Source organism: Chiroxiphia lanceolata, chromosome 2, assembly GCF_009829145.1.
Source record: "Chiroxiphia lanceolata isolate bChiLan1 chromosome 2, bChiLan1.pri, whole genome shotgun sequence".
NCBI lineage: Eukaryota > Metazoa > Chordata > Aves > Passeriformes > Pipridae > Chiroxiphia > Chiroxiphia lanceolata.
In genome coordinates this window covers 68,551,122-68,573,225 of record NC_045638.1, presented here as the reverse complement: position 1 = coordinate 68,573,225, position 22,104 = coordinate 68,551,122, and the positions used below count along the sequence as shown (strand labels likewise).

The window sequence follows — 22,104 nt, the reverse complement described above, 5'->3', positions numbered from 1 at the left end:
TTATAAACTAGTCCAGTAGAGACATTCTTATAGAAGCCTCTAGCATAGATGACTTTAAATTCCTTATCTTAGAGTTTCTTCTATCAAACTCAGGAACAATGCACTCCAACAAAGAGGAATTTGGGCAGACATGCCAGGAGGCCTGCAAACAAGGAGCTCCTGGACAAGCTCCACCACAAAAAGAAAGCCTAGAGAGGGTGTAAACACAGACAGTAACCTAAGAGGAATACAGAGATTGTTCAGTCAGGGATCAGGTTAGGAAAGTTAATGTCCTGATAGAATTAAACCAGGCCAGGGATGTCAAGGGCAACAAGAAAAGCTTCTATAGGTATGCTAGTGATAATAGGAAGTCCAGGGAAAATGTAGGCCCTTTCCAGAAAGAAACAGGAGACCATGTCCAAGGACATGGAGAAGGCTGAGGTTCTCAATTACTTCATTGCCTATGTCTTCACCAGCAAGTGAAGGGATGGCACGCAGAGTGACCTTGACAGGCTTTCCTGTGCAAACCTCAGGAAGTTCAACAAGGCCAAGTGCAAGGACCTGCAGCTGGGTCAGGGCAATCCCAAGCACAAACACAGGCTGGGATGACAATGGACTGAGAGCAGCCCTGAGAAGAAGGACTTGGGAGTGATGGTGGATAAAAAGCTTGACATGAGCTGGAAATGTGCACTTGCAGCCCAGAAAGACAACCATATGCTGGGCTGCATCATAAGAAGCGCAGCCAGCAGGTTGAGGGAAGTGACTGTCCTCCTCTGCTCTGCTCTCTTGAGACCCCCCTTGGAGTACTGCGTCCAGCTTTGGGGCCCTCAAGAAGGATGTGGACCTGCTGCATCAAGTCCAGAGAAGGGAGCTGGAGCACTTCTTCTCTGAAGACAGGCTGAGACAGTTAGGGTTGTTCAGCCTGGACAAGAGAAAGCTCTATAGAGACCTTACAGCACCTTCCTGTACCTGAAGGGAGCTTACAAGAAGGCTGGAGAGGGACTTTGTCTTACAAAGGCATGTAGTGACAGGGGTAATGGTTTTAAACTGAGAGTAGATTTAGATTAGATATTAGGAAGAAACTCTTTACTGTGAGGGACTGGAAGAGGTTACCCAGAGAGGTTGTGGATATCCCGTCCCTGGAAGTGTTTTAGGTTGGATGGGACTCAGAGCAACCTAATCTAGTGGAAAATGTCCCTGCCTACAGCAGGGGTGTTGGAACAAGATGATCTTTAAGGTCCCTTCCAACTGAAACCATTCTATGATTATTCAAGGTCAGTTTGTACCTGATTGTTCTTGTACTGAAATGTGTTTTAAGATAAACGTTCTTCCTCCCTGGTGTTTGTCCTCAGCATGTACAGACTGAAAACATGAGCATCTTTTTTCAACATTCATTTTACTAGGATAAATAAACTGAACTTGGCTCACAGTCAACAACGAATCAGCTAGAATACCTAGATGTTCCTCTGCAGTGGTATCAGCTCTCAATTCATAACAGAATTTCTTTATTATTTCCTAAATCCTTTGGTCTACACTATTAAATTTTACCCCCATTTTTAATAATTTAGCCTTCAGTGTCTTTCTTTTCCTAGACAACATCCAGATCCCAATTATATTATATAATTGGTTTCAGGAGAGAGATATCATAATCTAATTCTACTTTGTGCATCAAGGTCATGCATTAAATATTAAGATTCTTCCTAAACCTGGTCCTGGAAGAACTCTGCTTGTACTCTCCCAGCAGACTCCCTCACTAATCACTGCTATCATGTTCCATTTGCCAGTTCTTTATTCTTTTAACAAATCTACTCATTTTCATTTTCTCAATTAATCAGTCACTTCCCATGTGACATGGTGTCTTTATCAGAGGTCACAATTAATAAGATTACTATATTTATTGTGTCAACAAATCTACTGTCTCATCACAGAATGTCAACAGGTTTGCCCACCATGAGACATTTTTAATAAATCCATGCTTCAGTTTCATTTTGCAACAATTATTTCTCTCTTTATCTTAAAACTGAAAAAAGTGCTTTACTCCAGCACACACAATGCACATATCTTTATTAAAACCACTTGCAGATCAGTGATGTAGCAAGCCAGTTCTTTCAGAATCCTAAGGTACAGATTACCCATTTCCCTCATTTTAAGCACATCCAGCTCTTTGAGTTTTCCTTAGGATTTGGTTACTGTCATTTCCTCTTCCAAGCACTCGCTGATGTTAGCTATTTTTTCCTTTGTTTTGCATTTTATTGCTTCTACCTGTACGGAAAACTTAGGCAATATATACGTTCAATTTAAAGTGAATGAATTCATGATCCCTGGCAGGCTTTTTGACCGGTTTTTCTGAAATGTTTTTGTAGATTTTAAAAATCTAAAATAGCATTACTTCCTTTTTATTCAGTATTTTCTGATAAAATACGTTAATTATCACATCCACTGATGTCTGTGCCTCATCATTATTATTATTAGCCCTTGGTTTTTAGTCTTTATTTATAAGTATCACATATGATACAATTTCTGGCAGTAATTTAATAATATTATAGCCAAATTCAACCGTGCAAATGTTATATTTATATCTATATCTGACTGCATGGATGGGATTTAGTCTGACGTGAGTATATCTACATTTGAGTGCCAATATGTGAACTGAGCTCCTCCTAAGAGCCACGGTGAAGACAATCACTGATGTGCAGTGATTCATTCAGCTAAGCAGCTGAAGAGCTCAACTTAGTTGCCATCTGAGATGTTCTAGAGAGGCCAAGACATTCATGTGTGGCAGATACAACATATGGGTTGCACAAGACACATCCTTCTGGAGCAGTAGTGGGTTACTCTGCACTGAAACATCTGCAAGACCATTTATACAACTATTCCACGGAAGATGCCAACCTAGATAAATCTAAATACAAATCTCTGTACTCAGCTGACTGTATTAATAAGACCTGCACTGCCTGTAGTAGGAATTAAAATATCTAGCCAAGAGGTAGACATCTATATAGAGAAAAGAAAATATCTGTGCCCTAATATTTAAGTAAATCATATTGTTTCAATGTATATTTCAATATTATTTCCCAATATTATTGTGACTAAACTTTGTTTTCCCTACCCATCCTCAAGATGAATTCATCCAAACAGCTGATGAAGAAAAAAACCAACAACATTTATGGTAAAAGTCTCTCATATCTGCTACATACCACATCTATCCCTGTTATGTTCTTTCATGACAAGTGTGTACCTTTAATACTTGTTGTCCCTTCACGTTTTCATTATCAATGCTATTGCATTCCTGGCTTGTCAGCTTCTCCAATTTGTCTGCTTAGGTCCCCTGTGTAAAATACTTATCTGTCACAGAATTTTTTTTTTCTTTTTATTTCTAACACAAGAACCTCCTTAGTCAGAATAGATGAATCCTTTCACTTTTTGTACTGATTACCTGACCATTGCCTTAATAATCAATTATTTCTTCTCATGACCTTAATGCTTTGCTAGGCCTTTATTTACCAGATTTTCTCAGTAAGCAAGGAAAGGAAGAAAACATGATTCTCCAAATATTTCTGTCTTCTTTTTCCATGGAAATTTCAACATTTTTTCCCTTTTTAGTATGCAAATCTCAGATCCAGAAGGCCAGTATCCCTATATGGTATATTTCTCAGAGAGTTTATGAATGTTTGCTAATAGTAAAAAATTACATCTGCCTGTTTGAAGTCTCGAGTCTTTTCTAGCATCTACAGATCACGGCATCTTTAATTTTTTTTTGCATAATTTTCTGTATAACATGTTAGTTATTTGGCTTCAAATTTTATTTTTCATTTAAAAAATCCTGGCCTTTACTGAGATTTCCCTCAGAATGATTTCTATTGAAATTAAGATTTTGAAGAAGCGTGGCAAAAGGCACAGTACTTTTAAAACATGTTGCAAAAAAGAATAACTCCTCCCACTGTTCAATATGAAAAAAAAGGAGAAGAAGAGATGTATCTTTGGAAAATATTTTGCATATGACTGAATTGTTATTAACTTTAATCTGTTAAAACAGAGACATGAAAAAGAACTTGGGACATGAAAAGAATTGAGGAGTTGTTAGGTATTATTTCCTAATTAAAGCAGAAGTACCTTGGATGCAGATGCAAACTTTGTCCTAATACAGAGGACTCCTACAGTCAATGTAGGCAATGTTGGCCAATTCAAGGAGAAAAAGTAAGCTGCAGATTAAAGAGATTTGGCTAAATTCCACTAGGGTCATGTGCTATTTCATTTCAACATCAGTGTCTCTATGGAACTAAACAAGACAGATAGAGAAGGCCTCAGCCTTCCAACTACGAAACTAAGGTTTTTTGCTTTCTTCACCTCACTGGACATTAAAGACTATGACCATCTGACAGCATATTTTGTACAGCATATTTTGTACCATTTACTACATATTTTGTATCACCACAGTAAGCTTAAACACAATAAATACAGAAGCTTATGCTGCTCTCCAGATCTGTTCTATGTAAATCCACAACCCACTATTTATTTCCTTACTAGATTGTCCATCAGTATTATATAAGATAGCAGGACTTGGTGTTGCAGCTGTTACTTACAACAGAGCAATTTGGTATCTCCTCAGTGATGGTACTCATCTAATATCTTTGAGTTCTTTCACTTACAAAGTAGACTACTTTTAGATCTTTTCTTCATTAGTCTTTTCAGAAGCACTGTCTATTTTTTGCTGCCAATGCAGCTGGTCCACTGCAGATGCCTGGGCATTCATTCAGCTCTGGAGCAAGGATGCTATCCAAACGCAAGCAAACAAACGGGGCACTACACTGCTTCTGATTAGCAAACAGATGGAAATAGGTTGATAATGTGACTAAAAGTATACAGTTACCATCCCTACAGTATCTGGGTACCTCATAAATTGTAATAAGCCTATGCTTACAATTCTCCTGTGAAATAAGAAAGCTGTAAAATACTCCAAATTTTCAGATTGGGAAGTGAAACCCAAAATCAAAATAGGACTGGAGCTGACACAGCACTTCAGGAAGAATTTAACATCCTCACGTTAGTAAAGCAGTCTATGCAATGTCTTACATTCCTCACATTTGGTTTTGTTGAATAACAGGTAGGCATCTGAGCTGTTGCTGTTGTGGTTGCCCATAAGCGTAAGCTTAACTGAGCTGCTTAGTTTGCTGCTTAAAGTTTTCATGGAGTCTCAAAGTAAGGCTTTCTGGAGGTCATCTCTCTAACAGAGTACAGACTGGCAAGGATGCTCTACCCACATTACGTGAGGAAGAAGGCACATGACCCTATCTGACAGCCTAGAGTTTAACCCAGAAAGAAATTAGTTGAGTTACATTTTAGTCCTCTCCTACACTAAGAGCTTGCATTCTCATATCTCATATCCTGAAAATGTCCTTGCCACCATCATACTTAACTAGTGCTGAGATAATTTTTGAAGCCAGGCTGTTAATCAGTCAGAAATGCAAAAATTTATATGGAGGGAAAAGGAACAAGTGAAAAAGGCTGCAAGGTCATGTCTACTTCTGGAACGAAGGCATGATTTCAGCCACAGTTCTTGGGTATTTCTTATCAACTTCCCATTGGTTTTCCATCTTTATATGTAATCTGTTGTGAATCCCAGTCTAACTGCCTTTCTCCCAGCTAATACCTAGGAACTTTAGTCAGCTAGTTCAGCCTTTTGACTTCTGTTCCTGCATTCATGTACCTAATTGATGATGCAGAGTTCAGTAGGCAATACTGAAGACTCTATGGGAATCTAGCAACACAAATGTTACTCAACTAAAAGACCTCTCCAAGTCGCCAAATACTATTAAATGCAATTTCAAAAATAGACACTAGAAAATTTTAAATGGGAAAACTTCAGAGAGGTTCTAGAGGACTACTTTAGCCAGGCCTGGTTATAAGTTACCTACTATCCCTACTTCTAATGCAGTAACTGGATAACTAGCTGAGTCCTTATATATCTGAAGTCTTTAGCTGCTGTACTTCAATACAAATCAAGAGAGGAGGAACACCAGCATATAAACTCAGCCAAAACATTAAGGGCTGGATTTGCCTGTCCTGAATTCTGTGGGAAACAAGCAAAAAGAAACCTCACCAAAACAAATTGAATTCTCAATGCTCATGATTGTATGAGCAGCTTAGTGCTTAGTACTGTAAAACAACACAAAAGCAAAACCTCACAGAAAACAGAGCTTAAAGGATACAGTAACACAGACTCATAGCAAAGTTCTTGCATCACAGAAAAGCCCCAAAACAAAGCAAAGACTAGTGAGAACTCAAAAGAACCAGAAGGAGGTTCTTAGCTATGCAACACTCCCCCAGGAGAAATTGCCAACAAAACTTCAGAAGGAATCAGTGAGATAAATTCTGAAAAAGCTTATTAGAAGTAGTTTAATTGAATACTGAAATGTTTGGGGTTTTTTAAGATGGATTCAATACAGGTTTTTCTACTAAGCCTTGAACAGCTGGACAATGTGTTCCTGAAAAGGAGACATAAGCTGACTAAGGCATTTAACCTGAATTTAAGATCCTTAGTTTTCAGTAAATTGTCCACTCAGAGCAAGCTGGTAAGTTAAAAGACACATTGAGATTTTAAGTGAATACTTTCTTTATGTAGTAGAATTTTGCAAGGCTTAGCATGATTCACTTTAGGAACAATTGTACATTAATCTTGTGTCCAGCAGTGACCAAGCCCAGACTTTCACAAAGGGAACACTGATTCTCCAGTTCTTTTTTTCACACAATTTCCTTTTTACTTGACTGAAGTTACATATTTGGCTTAATGCTTGCCAGAAAATGAAATTATACAGAAAGATACAGAAAGAAAGTTGAATTTTAAGGCCACCCACATAAGTTGCTCTTTCGGGATTTTTCCTTGCCCTGCTATCAGTGGCAAAAGAGGTGACAATTTCTTACAATAATTACACAGCAGACAAGGTGACAAATCTTAACATCATCAAGCAGCTCAAACTTGCTTTCATCAGAGCCCAGCTCATGCAGACTATTGATACTTGTGGCAATTTGCTTCAGCTCTAATCCTCTGTAAATTTTCTCCATGAGTTAGAACAGAAGCAATATACCTGTCAGCTGTATAGAACAAAAAACAGCAGAAGAAGCCTTCGCAATCCATTCTACTTGACATTTGAAATGAAATGAAGTTTTGTTTAGAAAACAAACTCCCCCCCAACACTACGAGGTGACATTCATCGGTCGATTTAGCTGAAATCTTTTAACATATCATTTTAAACTCATTAAGAGCAAAAAGAAATACTACATCTTTAGTTTTACCGAAATGGAAATTGATTTTAGATTGTTATCAATAAACTCACTAGTCATATATTACTGAAAAAATTATGCCTAAGAATTATTGATATTTTGACATCCAACATGCACTTGACATATATACACTAGATCCTGTAAGAGCTTTAGGACAGGTGAGGAAAGGTTCCACATACTTGACCCTGGCAGGATGCCAGGTACCCACTAAAGCCACTCTCTCACTCTCCCTCTGCAACTGGACAGAGGAAAAAAACCAAAACAGCTAAGGATTCATGAGTTAACAGCTGGGAGAGGTCAGTTACTGATTACCTTCATGGGCAAAACAGCCTAATGGTGGGGATAGTACTTAAATTTATTACTTACAGGATCAGAGCAAAAGAGTGAGAAGTAAAATAATCTTAAAAACACCTTCCCTCCACCCCTCCTTCCTTCCATGTTCCCCCTGCGGGGAACGGGGAATGGGGGTTTTGATCAGTTGCTGTTTCTGCCGCTACTCAGGGAGAAGAGTCTTTCCCCTGCTCCCATGGGGTCCCTCCCACGGGAGACAGTCCTTCACAGACTTCTCTGGTGTGAGTCCATCCCTCGGGCAGCAGTTCTTCCCAACCCGTGGTTCACTTCTCCATGGGGTGCAGTCCTTCACAAATGAGCTTCTTCACCATGGATCCCCCACAGGGTCCCCCACAGGGGCCACAAGTCCTACCCAGGAAAAACCTGCTCCAGCGTGAGCTTCTGTCTTCATGGGTTGCAGGTCAGCGGCAGGACCCTGCTCCATCTCAGGCCTCCCACGGGGTCACAAACTCCTTCAGATATCCACCTGCTTCAGCATGGGCTTCTCCATGGGCTGCAGGTGGGTCTCTGCACCCCGACGGTCCTCCATGGGCTGCAGGGGCACAGCTCCAGTGTCTGGAGCACCTCCTGCCCCTCCTTCTGCACTGACTTTGGTGTCTGCATTGTTGTTCACATGTTCTCACTCCACTCTTTCCTGGCTGGAATTCTTTCTGCACAATACCTTTCTGTTCTTAAATATGTTATCACAGAGGCATTACTATTACTCCAGATTGGCTTGACCTTGGCCAGCAGCAGGAATCCTGTCCTGGAGCTGGCTGGCATTGGGTCCACCAGAGAGGAGAAGCTTCTAGCAGCTTCTAACAGAAGCCACCCCTCTAGCCCTCAACCCCAGCTATCAAAACCCAGCCACAGAAACCCCACTACAACTTGCCTAAATGCCAAGTGCCCCCTTGTGGTCAGCATCATCTTTAGATTCCAAACCAGACCCAGAATGGAACTACTTTAACACAATGTAGTAAGTGTGGGATATTGATACCCTAAATCCTTATGTCAGTGGTCTCCACAGCTTTGCTCACACAGGTTACCTGCTGACTTGGGCAGGAGGAAGTTAAAACTGACAACTCCACTGCTGTAGTTCAGAACTGACAGAACAAGGAGTTGCTGACTCTGAAATGTTTCACTTGCTATCTCTCCTGGTAGGCCTGAAAAGGGCTGGAGATTGCTTCCTTATACATTTTCTCTGAAAGATATCCCAGAGTCCCCACCAATTGCTAAGGAATTCTTGAGAAAAGCAGATAAGAATGTCACTTGACTCCAAGATTTTTCCTTGATTGTTTTCTTTGAAACAGGAAGTGTATTCTGCCTCTGGGCATACCACAGAGTGATTTGAGTAACACAGTCTCCTGGTTTGTGCAAGGCCACCAGGAGGAACAACTAACGCCAATATGACAATTAAAGGAAAAAATGCAAATCAAAAAGGTCTCTTGGAGGAATTCGAAGTATTTATTTGAGGCCAAATGAAAGGAGTAGGAAGGGGAAATCTGGGGGAAGCCAGAATACAGCTTAGGGCAATCAGACTAGACTACAGAACTTTCTCCAAAACACTTCCAAGTTTCAAGAAAAGCTAGGATACCAGATTTCTTCTTCTCATACAGCTACTGATGACTTAATCCAGGATGAGCAACAGGGTTCATTTAACAGTTACTTCTAGAATTGTCAACATTTGCTATGCAATTATAAAGTGCTGATGTTCCCTATAGGCAGTTATCAACACCTACTGAAATACAAAGTCTTCATCGCATGTTTTCACAAACTTAAGATTCCCTTCCTGTCATATTGCAATCACATACGTCTCCAGTGTGACACTGCCCCACCTTCTACTTGCAGTTTAAAACTGAGAGCAAAACCCCTGAGGTGGTTCTGTGAGGGTCTCAGTTCTGCGGTCACTGTGCTCCCACAAAGACAGCTTTGCAAGGCAAGTATCTGAGCCTTAATGTCAGAATTTTCTCAGCTGTGGTGCTGGACATTCTGGAAAATGGTGATTTATCCCAGAAACCCTGGTTCCTTGGCTAATCTTAACTAGAGCGTTGCTAAGGCAATGCTATCAGGAGTGTGCTCTTCTGAACCGATTTTGCAGTATGCTTTTCAGTATTTGCATACTAAAGCCATTATCTTTGTTCTTGCAGAAAGGGTGAGAGAGAAAGGAATAGTTTTCTTTCTGCTTATATAAGAAATCATGCTAAGCAGAAAGCATGTATTTTACCAAAACTCATTTAATGCATTAAATAATTAAAATGCAAACAAATGAAAGCAGCATGTTTAAAAGAAGTAAGTAAAATTCACATCATGTTATACCTTAGAGAGAAGGCATTCCTTCTGTAATTATTTCTGAAGTACTGTATGACACTTGTATTATTCATTGGGACATAAAGGAAATTACTGACCAAACAGTTTTCACTGTTGAAACTCCCTTGTGCTTTTCACCATTTAGGTTATTTTTAATCTGTCCTCAGTACACAAAAATTATTGTCTAAACCCTGGCTGTAACAAACTGTGTGTTCAAGGTATTGATTCTGCATTTACTGCTACGTGACACTTACATGATTTTTTTGTATTAGAAAAAAAGGATTATCTCACATCAGTATAAGGACTTCAGAAAGATAACTGTATATTTAAATGGTTTAGTGGTGTTTTCAATGGCAAGAAATCATTCATCAATACAATTCTAATTCTAAATCAAAAATAGTGCAAGCCATCTGTAACAATTGCTGCAATTTATCAACACAGAAAATCCCCTGTGCCTCCTTGTTCATCACTCCAGAATTTGCATTTGTATTCTACTCTATCATTCAGGTTTTTATAGCTTGCTAACTACCAGGGTCCCTGATGACCAATCTTTTTTATTTATTTTCCCTCAAGTGCTTGATATCAAGAAAATATTTTATGCTACCTATCTCTAAATGAGCTGAATTACTGTACAGATGTGTTTTTCTCCTTCTATTCACTATAGCAGGACCTTAAATGACTAGCTGAGTGAGATAAATCTCTTTAGTATCTTTGAGATAACTCCTCTTTTAAACACAGATTAAATTGTTTAGTAAGTTAAGAATTATTAGAGGTTCTTCTAATAAATCTAACTGTATAATTCTAAATTCATTGGGAATACAGGTTAAAAATATTTGAAAATTATATTTAATTTTCTAAATATGTTGCTCAAAACAAAATCTACTATCTACGGTTGCCACATTACGAAATTGTATGATCTTGCTGAAAGAATCACTTAGTGATCTTTCCACAGAGCTTCATAAAATCACAGAATCAACTTTTAAGATCATCAAGTCCAACCATTAATCCAGTACTGCCAAATCCACCACTAAACCATGTCCCCAAGTGCCACATCTGTAGGGATGGTGACTCAACCACTTCCCTGGACAGTCTGTTCCAGTGCTTGACAACCTCTCTGGTGAAGGGGTTTTTTTTCCTATGCAACACATAGGAAATATATTTTCATATAGGAATATATTCCTATTCATATGCAACTGCAAGTTGAAAGCTAAATATCAGAGTGTACTTTTGATTTTTACAGACATATACACTATGTTTTATATACCCACCCTCTACATTTTTACTTTGAGCAAATGTATAATGATGACTAGCTGAAAACTCTTTGTTTTTCTACTCACTCACCAGATCTCTCTTTTATTCCCTTCTGCGAAAAAGCTAAATATTTCCCCCTAGTCCCCTGAAAAACTCTCAAAAATACAAAAAGGATTTTAACAAACCTACATGCTTAAACACCACAAAATTTTCTGTGTATTTTTACCAATGTTTTACCTCCTAAAATATATATTAAAAAAGAAAAAGCAGCTCTACCTTCCCCAAGAGTATCTGTAAATATACACTGACTATTCTGATAGCTTCAGTAAAAAAAAAAACAAAACAAAACAGAAAAAACACACCAAAAAGCAAGAACCTAGAAAACAAACAAAAATCAGAACAAGATAAAAATTAAACATTTCACTAAATCCTTAAGCACTCTTCTTTCCTTTCCGGCTAGCAAACCGGAGAACGTATTAACATTCAGCTGGAACACTGAAGGAAGGACTTGAAACAGCAAAAGAAAAAGCCATGGCATGGCATGCAGGCTCCAGGCTTGCCCAGACTTCATAAAGTAAGCCTAGGACTCTTCATCCTGTCTTCTAGGCTCCTGGCAAGTATGAACCTTTCAGCTGTGCTGGTATTCTTTCCTTTACGGGAACAGTAATCAAACCTCTCCGAACCATAACTCACTATAACTGGTGAGGAGGCAATGCCGTATTTAGTATGGATTAGAAATGTACTGGACTGGTGCAGCCCAGCTTCCAGTAAAGGAGATTATCTCACTGGTAATGTCTCCTGGAGTGCTTGGCAAGGTGTAATTGGATTGGTTAAGAGAGAACTAGCAATTGGACGGAAATAAACACTTCTGATACTGTAAGCATGCACGTCAATCTGTGCTTTACAGGCTGACAGGAATAACATTGTCTGAAACCGTAAATTTTCTAGATCAATATTCTGTCTTCAAGACTCTTCTTCAAACTCAGTTGTATTTTTAAACCAATTCAGTGAAACAGAAAAGTGAGATGTGAAAGATTTTGTTCTCCTTTTAATTGGTTGTTTAGAATAAAATATGTCCTGCCTACCCAGAAAACACCATGGTCTTAGCACAACACTAAAACTGGCAAAAATGTTTACTGTCTGAAAGCCATGGACCAGATCAGAAAAAGCAGTTAATTATTCACACCCTGCTTACAATAGATTCCCACTAATAGAGCATGCAGCCTCCTCTAGGCTCAGTAAACTCCCATTAATCTTCAGAATCCAAAGCACAAAAAAAGTCAGATGGTAAGCATAAGCAACAGGAATAAAAATCCTAAGAGCCCTGCATCATAATGTTCATTATCCCTGCCTATGTTAAAAGGCATTATCACATCTTTATCTACCTTCCCTATTTCTAAAAGTGGGTAAGAAGCAGAAAAGGCGTCAAAGATTTCAGCAGATGGCAGATTAAGGAAAAAATCATTCTGAATCTAAAATGATTTGCACTTCATTTTCCACTTTAGAAAACAAAATGGCCAAAATATTTGCTGGTTTTTTTTTGCTGTTTTCATCTCAAGATTGCTTTCTTGAAATACAGGGCATGAAGTACGAGTGATATGGAATAAAATTTAAAAAAATTAAAACAGATATTTCCTTTATTGATGCAATGATACTGTACAATGAGGAATTTTCCAGTGACTATACTATGCAAAATGTTACTGCAACTATTCATCTATGTTATCACAGTTGATACAAAATTGGGAGTACTGACTGATACAAGAGAGGATAATGTTGCCGTTTAGAGGGGCTGCAACAGGCTGCAAAAATAGGCAGAGAGGAATCATCTAAAGTGGGAAATGCAAAGTCCTGGCCTGGGGGAGAAGTAGCCTAGGCAGAAGTATATGCTGGGGCTGACTGCCTAGGAAGTAGCTTGGGAGAGAAACACCTTGGGGTCCTGATGAAGAAAACCACAAGAAAGCAATGCTTCTTTCTGCAAAGGTGGCCAATGGCCATCTGGAGTGCATTAGGAAGAACTCTGCCAGCAGGTCAAGGGAGGTAATCCATCCCTTCTCCTTAGCACTGGTCAGACATATCTGAAGTGCTGGATCCGGTTCTGGACTCCTCAGTACGAGAAAGACTAGACTTTCTGGAACAAGTCCAGTATGGAGCTATGAAGATGATTAAGGAATTGGAGCATCTGATAGATAAGGAGAGAGCTGCCACAGTTCGGCCCAGGGAAGAGAAGGCCTAGGGATCCCTATCAAGGTGCATAAATATGTGATGGGAAGGAATGAAGAAGACGGAGCCAGGCTCTCCTCAGCGGTGCCCAGTGAGAGAACAAGAGGCAGTAGGCACAAACTGAAACGTGCAAAATTCCATTTGGTCACAACTAAGAATATTTTTTTATTGTGAGAGTGGTCAAACAGTAAATGATTCCACGATTTTGTGACCAAGGTTTAACATTTTCCCATCTATTTTTAGAACTACTATTTTTAGTCCAGCGACTCCATCTCACATGCCTTACTGCAGATTCAATCATAAACCCTTTACTCAGTTAAAAATTTCACTACATGATTCTACCCAACATTCAGGTCTTATGCACCTTCTACTTAAGGATTTTATTCTACATTTTATAAATTTATAAGCAACTGCACATCTGAAAAAATACAAACATAAGCAGGACTGATTGTTTTGGCTTCTAGACCAGGTTGCTGCTATTTTTTGTCATGAAAAAACAAAGACTATACAAGTTTTTCAATTACACCGTGATTTGTTGTTCAGCCAACTAAATGTCACAGTACTCACCACAGGCATACGATCAAATGTGCGAACAATGGACAATTTATCTACAAATAAGCAGAAAATGTGACCTGTTGACAAAATGTCAATATATAAGCAATAATTCTATTGAAAAAGTTATGAATATCCATTTCTACCTGCTGGATTTCCACGAATAAGCTCCACCTTATCTCGAAGGATATTAATTTGCCTTTCCAGCTGTTTGTTCAATTCTACTTGTGTCTCATATCTGGTTTTCCATTCATTACCTTAAAAAAAATAGAGAATTATTATATTTCCCAGATTATTTCATGTCATTTTAAGTAAAAGAATTTTTTAAAACTGTTCCTTTTAACTAACTGGAGACTGAGAAAGTTAGTAATCCTCATAAACAAGGATCTTTGCATACAAAAGAGCCTGAAAATATAAATCAAGGAAAATTTTCACTGGGCTTACTGTGGCCAGAATATTAACCAACTCATGTTATTCATGTTATTCATAGTTTCATTAATAATTAACAGAAAAAAAGCTAACATGGCTGCATGTAGCATTCCTTAATTTCCAATTTGAAACAACGCAGTCATGTTTGAAAAGGGAAAACTTAAATTTCCAAATAAAAATTTGAACCTCTATACTGTAAGGGCTTCCCAAAAGAATAAATTTTCTGTATTTCCTAATCAATTAGCAAGACTCTGTTGTAATTCACTTACCTTCATCTTCAATACTGTTAAGTCTTTTTTCCAGTTCTGTTACAGTGTTTCTCAGTTCAAATATTGAGATTTCAAGCATCTGCCTGTGGTATTTAAAGGAGGCAATAATTGGCTATTGCATTAGTCCTGTTACTGAAATTAGAAAAAACAGATCAAATATATTTTCAGAAGAAGTATCTATTGGTCATTCCTATGTAATTACATTATCTTGTCCATTATTAAATGTTCTTTTCTCTATGGATACTACAGTGCCTTAGAAGCATTTCTACTTCGTGAATAAGACTGCTTCCATAAAAACACAAGATTGACATTTCCTAAAATAGAATAATTTTCTAACAGATCATCACAATTAAACAAATGTAGATAAGACATTGGCCTTAATTTTTCATCTAAAAGAAAATGAACATGTTTTTTAAAACAAGAATATGCCTGAGAGATGTGCTATTTGAAGTTGTGAATTAATACTTCATTTTGACTCACTGTTCAATGATTAACAGTCATTTTCTAAATTGCACACATAACAAAACCAATCAAAACAAACCATGTTTTATGACTATCAGAAAAGAAAGCCAGTAATTAAAGTGAGTGTTAAAAAATACACTGTAGCTAAAACCACAATTTTTTTTCAGTACCTTAATACTGAAGGAAAAAATACTTTTGCTCATTGATTAATTCTGTATACGGGTCGGCCAGGCAGTGAAAGGTACTATGAAAACCAGGCTCTTTCTATCTCAGAAGGTATGACCAGAAGCAGAAGGTAGCAGAGGACTTTGATGCATCAGATGTGCTGGGTGACTCTTATTCTTCAAAGTGGCAAGATGGGAGTTTAGTGTGTTACAATGCATCATATGATCTTGATCACGTCAAGAGGAAATTACTGCTAAGTTGTTGACCATATTTATGCCAACAGCCTGGTTCTTTGAGGAGATGCCTATAGAGAAATGCTCCTGCCTGTGAGATCTCAGACCACATCAGGAGGGGTGCAAGCAAAACACAACACATCAAAATGCAAAAGCAATTTGTGGTTTTGTTCTTTAAAGTTAAATTTGAAAGACCAAGATTTCAAAAAGCAACCAATGGTTCCTGGGTGCCTCAGTGTTTCAGAGCCCAAACTGAGATAGTCCAAAAGAACTGAGAACACAACTCTGCAAATAAAGCCCTTTGAAAATGCTCTAAAATGTCAATATGACTATTGACATTTTTGAAACCCTAGCCTAGTTCATTAAAACATGCAACAGAGAAAATTACTATTTTTTTCATGGGAGGAGTGGTTTTTTTTAAAGCAGAGCTTCCATTGCCAACATGGATCTTCATTTTCCTAATAGTTCATGAGAAATGCTCTTCAAGAAACAGTTATCTAGCCTATGAGAAATCAGAGCTCTGATAACAGAGATGATGACCGAGAAATAGTATCACCTCTTGCAGTCCTTGCACCAACCTTCAGTAGATGACACTTTTTCATAGCTTGAAACAACAGATTTCAACTGGAAACAAATCAACTAATCATAAGGAAGTGAAGAGCTATGCTTGGAATAAGGACGGCTGAAGAGCTGAAATAGTAAAGAAATGTAAAGAAGAGTAATTTAAGGTAATTCAAGTACGATTTCAGTGAAAGAAACACCCTGTAGAACAGTAAGACAGACATCTTGAATGTGGCAAGGAAGAGCTGGGTCTTCCGAGCCCTCCTTGCTCCACTGCTCTTTTTGCCTTTAGCAACATGAAATTAGAGAGGAAAAGAAATAATGACAGCATTGGTAACCTGCTGGAGACAAAAAAGGATGTCCTTTTGGATGAAACCCAGCCAAAGACAGCCTTGAAACATCAGTCAAAAAGCTTAGATGCAGGAAAACCAAAGGAAATTTGATTGCTGCTGCCTGTTTGCTCTCACTCCAAATAAAAGAGGCAGATGGCTAGGAAGAAGAAAGATAAAATCTTACTACATTGCTGCTATCATTCCGACACAAATAGATAAGGTTTCTGCAAAGCATATTCTATCAACCTCTCAGAGTTTGGAAAAGAGGAAATCGTGATGACAGTGAGTGCTAAAATTAAATTTTTTGAAGGAAATAATGCTGAAAATTAGAAACATTTAAAGCTGTAACCAGAGCTGAGCTGTACCAAAATGAAATTGTTTTCCTTTTCAAAGAAATCTTAACTAAGTGCTCAGATGGATGCAGAGGGATAACACATGAAGAAAGAGTTCTTTAAATCCAATGTCTTCAGTTTTTAATTTGTGTTAATTCCAAGACTATATACAATATTTCTCACATTAGATTTTATTATTCTTTCTGCACCATTAGCAAAACTGCAAGCCAAATTACAATTATATTTTGTCCTGATGAATATATCTACAGAAATGATAAATTGTCAGGTGTCACACTGTAATTGCTACACTGACAGAAAGTCTTATTTCCATTTGGCAACAGAAACCCATTTAAAAAAACTAATTGTTATTAAACATTTAATACTCCAATAGCACTCAGAATGCATCCAGGGTGCAATATTTCCATTTTAGTCAATGTATATGCAGTAAAATACAATCCCTTCTCTGGTAGACAAAGGATGTAGAAATACACCACTTTGACCAACTCAGTAAATATTTCGGCTTTTTAATGTATCAGAGTATTTTGCATTTCTGGAGTTATTTCTAATTGTGATAGGAAGCAGGGGTCATGCCATGTATCTGTTAGTGTGAATTTAATGCAGCTGTGTACAGCTGCCTGCCTGCCCAGAGACTTGATCTGTACTTAGAGGGACTGTGCTGTGATTTTACCTGCAACCTTAAGTGTTAAACATAATGAGACATATTCAAGGCCTATAAATCTTTTTCATGTCAATGGACAATTTACAGTCATCACAGCAGAAAGCCATAAATCCTGAAAGCTCACATTTAAGTCATCAGGGGAACTTAACAACATCCTTGCATACTAAGTGTAACAAGAAAGCTCTTGTGAGAAAAGGAGAAGGAAAGTGCAGTTCAGATAAGCAGGCTCTGATTGAAACTACAAAAGAGAAAAAAATGCTAAGTTTCTTTTTAAGGTAGTGTACAGGTGCTATTTTACTTGACAATGACAGCCACTTAGGATGAAAGCCATTTCCCTGCACGTTTTTCTACCCAGACCTGGATATCTGGTACATGTATCAGGCAAAAGGCTGCCCGAAGCAATTTTCTATAGTTGAGAGAGAAACCAGTGAAATACTACAGCAGAAGCTCAGGGCAAGTCATCAGTTCTAGAGCATCAGCTCAATAATATGGCAGACCTTTATTGAGTCCTGTAGAAGACAAAATGCATAGATGCCTTCAGAAGCTATGAACAAAGCAGAAACAATATTGCACAGTGCAGAGCCACCACATGGAAGAGCACATACAGTATTGAAAGCTATGGACTTGTGACACTTGCAGTCAGCAGTGTGCTGGGAAAATGCTGCAGCTTTCCTGGCAAGAAAAGCCACAGAAAATGAAATCTCATAAGATGAATTAACACACAATTCCATCAATATTAGTAAGTAGCTGCCATGCATAAATATATGTCTTTAAAACCTCTTTGTCTGTTAAGGATACTGCAGTATTTTGTGCCTTTTCTCTCTCTCTCTGAAACATTTGTCATGACATTTCCCAATCAAAACGTGTACTGAATCTTGATTACAACAATTCAGAGTCACATTTAAGCTGACTTCCACTAGAGTCAGAAAAGATTTTGAAAGATTTCACACTAGATCCACAATCATTGAGAATCAGTAGGTACTTTAGAGACAGATCCCTTACACACATGGATGATTCAATTTATTCTGTGAAGAAAAAAAATCTCCTCCTGACTGTTAAATGAGAGTGGTAGATGGGCTGTTAGCAAACTGCTTAAATGGCACAATAATCAAATAAGCCAGTAAAAAGACAACAAGTGTGAGATGGCTGTGAAGGAATGCAGACGTCCATTTGCAAGCCACTCATCCTCAGCTCGCTTTATACCCAAGGGAAAAAAACTGGCACCTGCTAGGGTGTGAGTCATCTCATGCTAGAACAGCCAGGCAAAGTAGGTCAGATGAATCACACCTTCCAAAAGCCTTTCTGTATTCAGGGACTATACATGTCACCGGTCTAACAAGCCTGGTCATTGGCAATTACGTTGAATAAATAATTCCTGTGAAATTGGCAATAATGGTATTGTCTCTTTGTACACATGAGAAATACACAGGAAACAGCTGTAGAATCCACCTGGAGCACCTTTTACTGTCATGCCATCACTGTTAAGGATTTTATTAAATATATATTTTGCTTCCATCAGTAAATAAGTCACCACAACTTGACCTGAACTTTGGGCACAGTCTTGCAGAAGATCCTCAGGGATATTAGCAAGAATTTAAGGTACATAAATAATCCAGGTTTTCATTAATTAAAAAAAAAATATATAAATTCAGGCAGTGAAACAAAGTCAATACAATTCTACTTCTTACCTGAACACCAATAATATCAGGATCATGTGTCAGGTAGAAGAACTGGTACATGCAGAGAATAACTGATATATTACACTGACACACTACTAAGTCAGGGAACTCAGTGAAATGAAATTTGCTTACGCAGTGGTGCAAGTATGTCCAAACTCCTTTTTTGCCATTTTGAACAGAGAAGGTGCCCATAACCATTCTGACTTAGTTAATATTGGTTTCCCCCTTTCCATTTGTGAATAAACCTTTCATAAAGTCCCCAACTGCAGGACTAGTTTGAAGAGATCTGCAGTTCAGACACTGAAAGAAACACTGTTCAGGGGAAAAATCAGTATGAACAGAATGTTTGAAAATAGTAAGGAAATGTAAATATCAAGGATCTGAATTAAGGCTGCATGGGAGCTTCTGACATTTCCTAAGTTTTAATTTACTAACACTCAAAAGGCAATCATGCTGTTTAACATAGGGGAAAAATGTATAACTTCCTAAGCAAACTGGGGGAAAACCAACCTAGAATGCCATGGCATGAGCATGAACAATCCTCACAGCACTGAAACATTTGCTGCTTAAGCAAGGGGACTGACTGCTAACAGTAACAAGTCCTCATCTCTGCAAACTGCACTACAGAGATGCTGTACCTTCCCTGTAAATTACAGAGCTATTTACTGACAGCAGAGAGGGGTGAAAATCCAGCTTTCCAGTTTTACTCAAAACCATGGAAAAAAGAGTGCATTGTCCATTTTATTCATCTTCCGCCAACAAGGCGTGCACCCATGGGAGGGCTCCTCTATTCTTCCTCCAACATGGCTTCCAATCACAGTGTACTGTTTTTGCCTTGGATCCATTTAATTCTCTGGTATGGGACTATGTTTTGGATTTGTGATGAAAACAGTGTTGATAACACAGGGATGTTTTAGTTACTGCTGAACAGCGTTTACACTTTTCTGCTTCTCACACCAGCCCACAAGCAAATGGGCTGGGGGAACACAAGAAGTTGGAAAGGGACACAGCTGATCCCAACTGACCCAAGGGATGTCCTATACCATGTAACGTCATCTTTGGAAATAAAAACTGGGGTGGTGGGGCTGTCTTGCTTTGGAAAAGGTATTAGCCTGCTAGTGGTGAGCACCTCAGGGTTTTCTAATAATTTACTATTCTTGGGTTTCCTTTTTATCTTTTCTTTTGCCTTTGTCTCAACCCACAGATTTTCTCACCTTTACCCTTCCGATTCGATCCCCCATCCCACTGGGAGGGGAGCGAGCGAGGGGCTGTGTAGCGTTCAGCTGCCTGCTGCGGTTAACTGCAGCTGGTCCTATTCTCCTTTTCGGCTGGTATTACTCATCCTGTAATACCAGGATTACTTGTCCCACCCCCAGCCCTCGGGCCAGCCCTTCCTATTGCGCACCAGCCGTAGGCGCGGTCCTACCACAGCCGTGCCAGGCAGACCCCCGCTCCCCCAGCCAGCTCCCCGCACACCGCAGCGCCCAGAGCACCCGCCCGCGGCAGAGGCCGCCATTTTGCCGCAAGGAGGCGGCGGGCGGCCCCGCACGGGCGGTGCTGCGGAGGGGCTCCCGGGGTCGCTGCGATACGGCCTCGCCCCGTCCCCCGCCCGCACTCACTTCTTCTGACACTCCCGCCCCAGCTCCAGCGCCAGGCGGTCGGGCTTTGCCGCCTGCCGCTCGCCGCCTTCCCACATTGCGGCCGCCGGTGCCCGCCCCGCACGCAGCCTCCGCGTCGGCCGACGTTGCGCGGGGCGACGGCTGCGAGCGCCCGGCGGAGCCTGAGGGAGCGGCGCGGTGGGGCCAGAGGCGGGCGGGAGGGCGGCAGTGCTGACCCTCGGCTCGGGGACTCCTTTCTCCGCAGCCCATGTGGCTCTCCCTCTGCTCAGGGCGAGACAGGGCCGGGAGCGACCGGCAGCCGGTGTCATCGTCACCTGCTCCGGCCCCGGCGTGCGCTGCCGCGTCCCGTCTGCCCGCGTGTGCAGCGCCGCTCGCTCGCCCGCCGCTGCCGGGACGGCCCCGCGTGTGACGGCGCTTCTCTGCCTTCTGACCAGCGAAACCCCCGGCACGTGGCTCAGGCAGCACCAGAAATTGATGGGAAAAACACGAAACATCTCTGGCCCAGTTACAGAGGCCATGTAGGGCGAACTGTTGTGCCGAACTTTACATAATTTGAGGAAACATGGTTGTGTGCCGGTTGTTTTAAAAACACTTACTCTGGATGGAAAGTAGCACGGTTTTAAATAAATGCTGTGGCCCACGTGTGAAGTCAGGCACAGTGTGGCGGAGCCCGGTCTTACTACGTGCCTAGTCTGTGTTTAGCACCCTCAGTAATTGTGATCTGTGTTGTGCACAAACTGGTTTGGCAGACCCTAACTTGAGACAGAAAAGCTTGGAATAATCAGGTCTTAACACTGATCAAGTCAATGGAGTTAGTTAGTTAATATAAAATGGCAAATATTTTATGTCTTACCTTGGAATAATCAGGTCTTAACACTGATCAAGTCAATGGAGTTAGTTAGTCAATATAAAATGGCAAATATTTTATGTCTTACCTTGGTCTGGATTCATACTTAAAAAATGTTTGATGTTTCATTTTTCAAACAAAAAATGTTAGATCAGTTCAGGGCATTCTCAAGGTAAAGATTTCCAAGTTAATCTATCAGTTTTAATGCTGCAAGAGTGGCATCACCTCTATCAGGTTCTTCATGCTACCTTCTCCCATCTGCTTCAGTGCCAGCTCTTGACATTTATGCAACTCTCCAATGAGCCAGTACAGCTCCTGAAACCCTGAAAACTTACATCAGGGATAATGGTTAATGTTTGTAGCTTCTGTTGGTTGGTGAGCTGAAAAGGCTCACCAGCTGCACAGAAAAGCACTGGACTTTATGCAAGGGACAGGGTTAAAGTGGGAGTGATAAGTGCACTCTTAGATCAACAGATAGTGAACTATCTGTTCACTTTCTCAGGAGGGAGATGGACTTTAATTTTCCTTTACTGATATCCTATGAAAAAATGAAGGGTGTAGTTTCTCAGTTCACTAA

At 39.8% G+C, this 22,104-nt stretch overlaps 1 protein-coding gene across 1 annotated transcript in view; it reads right to left on the bottom strand.

Moving 5' to 3' along the window:
• The window catches only part of LOC116782502 (coiled-coil domain-containing protein 169-like), a 30,111-nt gene extending 8,913 nt beyond the window's left edge, over positions 1-21,198 (bottom strand). Inside the window, exons 1-4 of the mRNA XM_032679253.1 lie at positions 20,681-21,198; positions 14,619-14,701; positions 14,067-14,177; positions 13,936-13,976 (exon numbers count right to left, since the gene is read on the bottom strand). Of these exons, the coding sequence (XP_032535144.1) occupies positions 13,936-13,976; positions 14,067-14,177; positions 14,619-14,701; positions 20,681-21,198 (753 nt within the window). The remainder of the gene's footprint in view (positions 1-13,935; positions 13,977-14,066; positions 14,178-14,618; positions 14,702-20,680) is intronic.
• Positions 21,199-22,104: the final 906 nt, after the last annotated feature.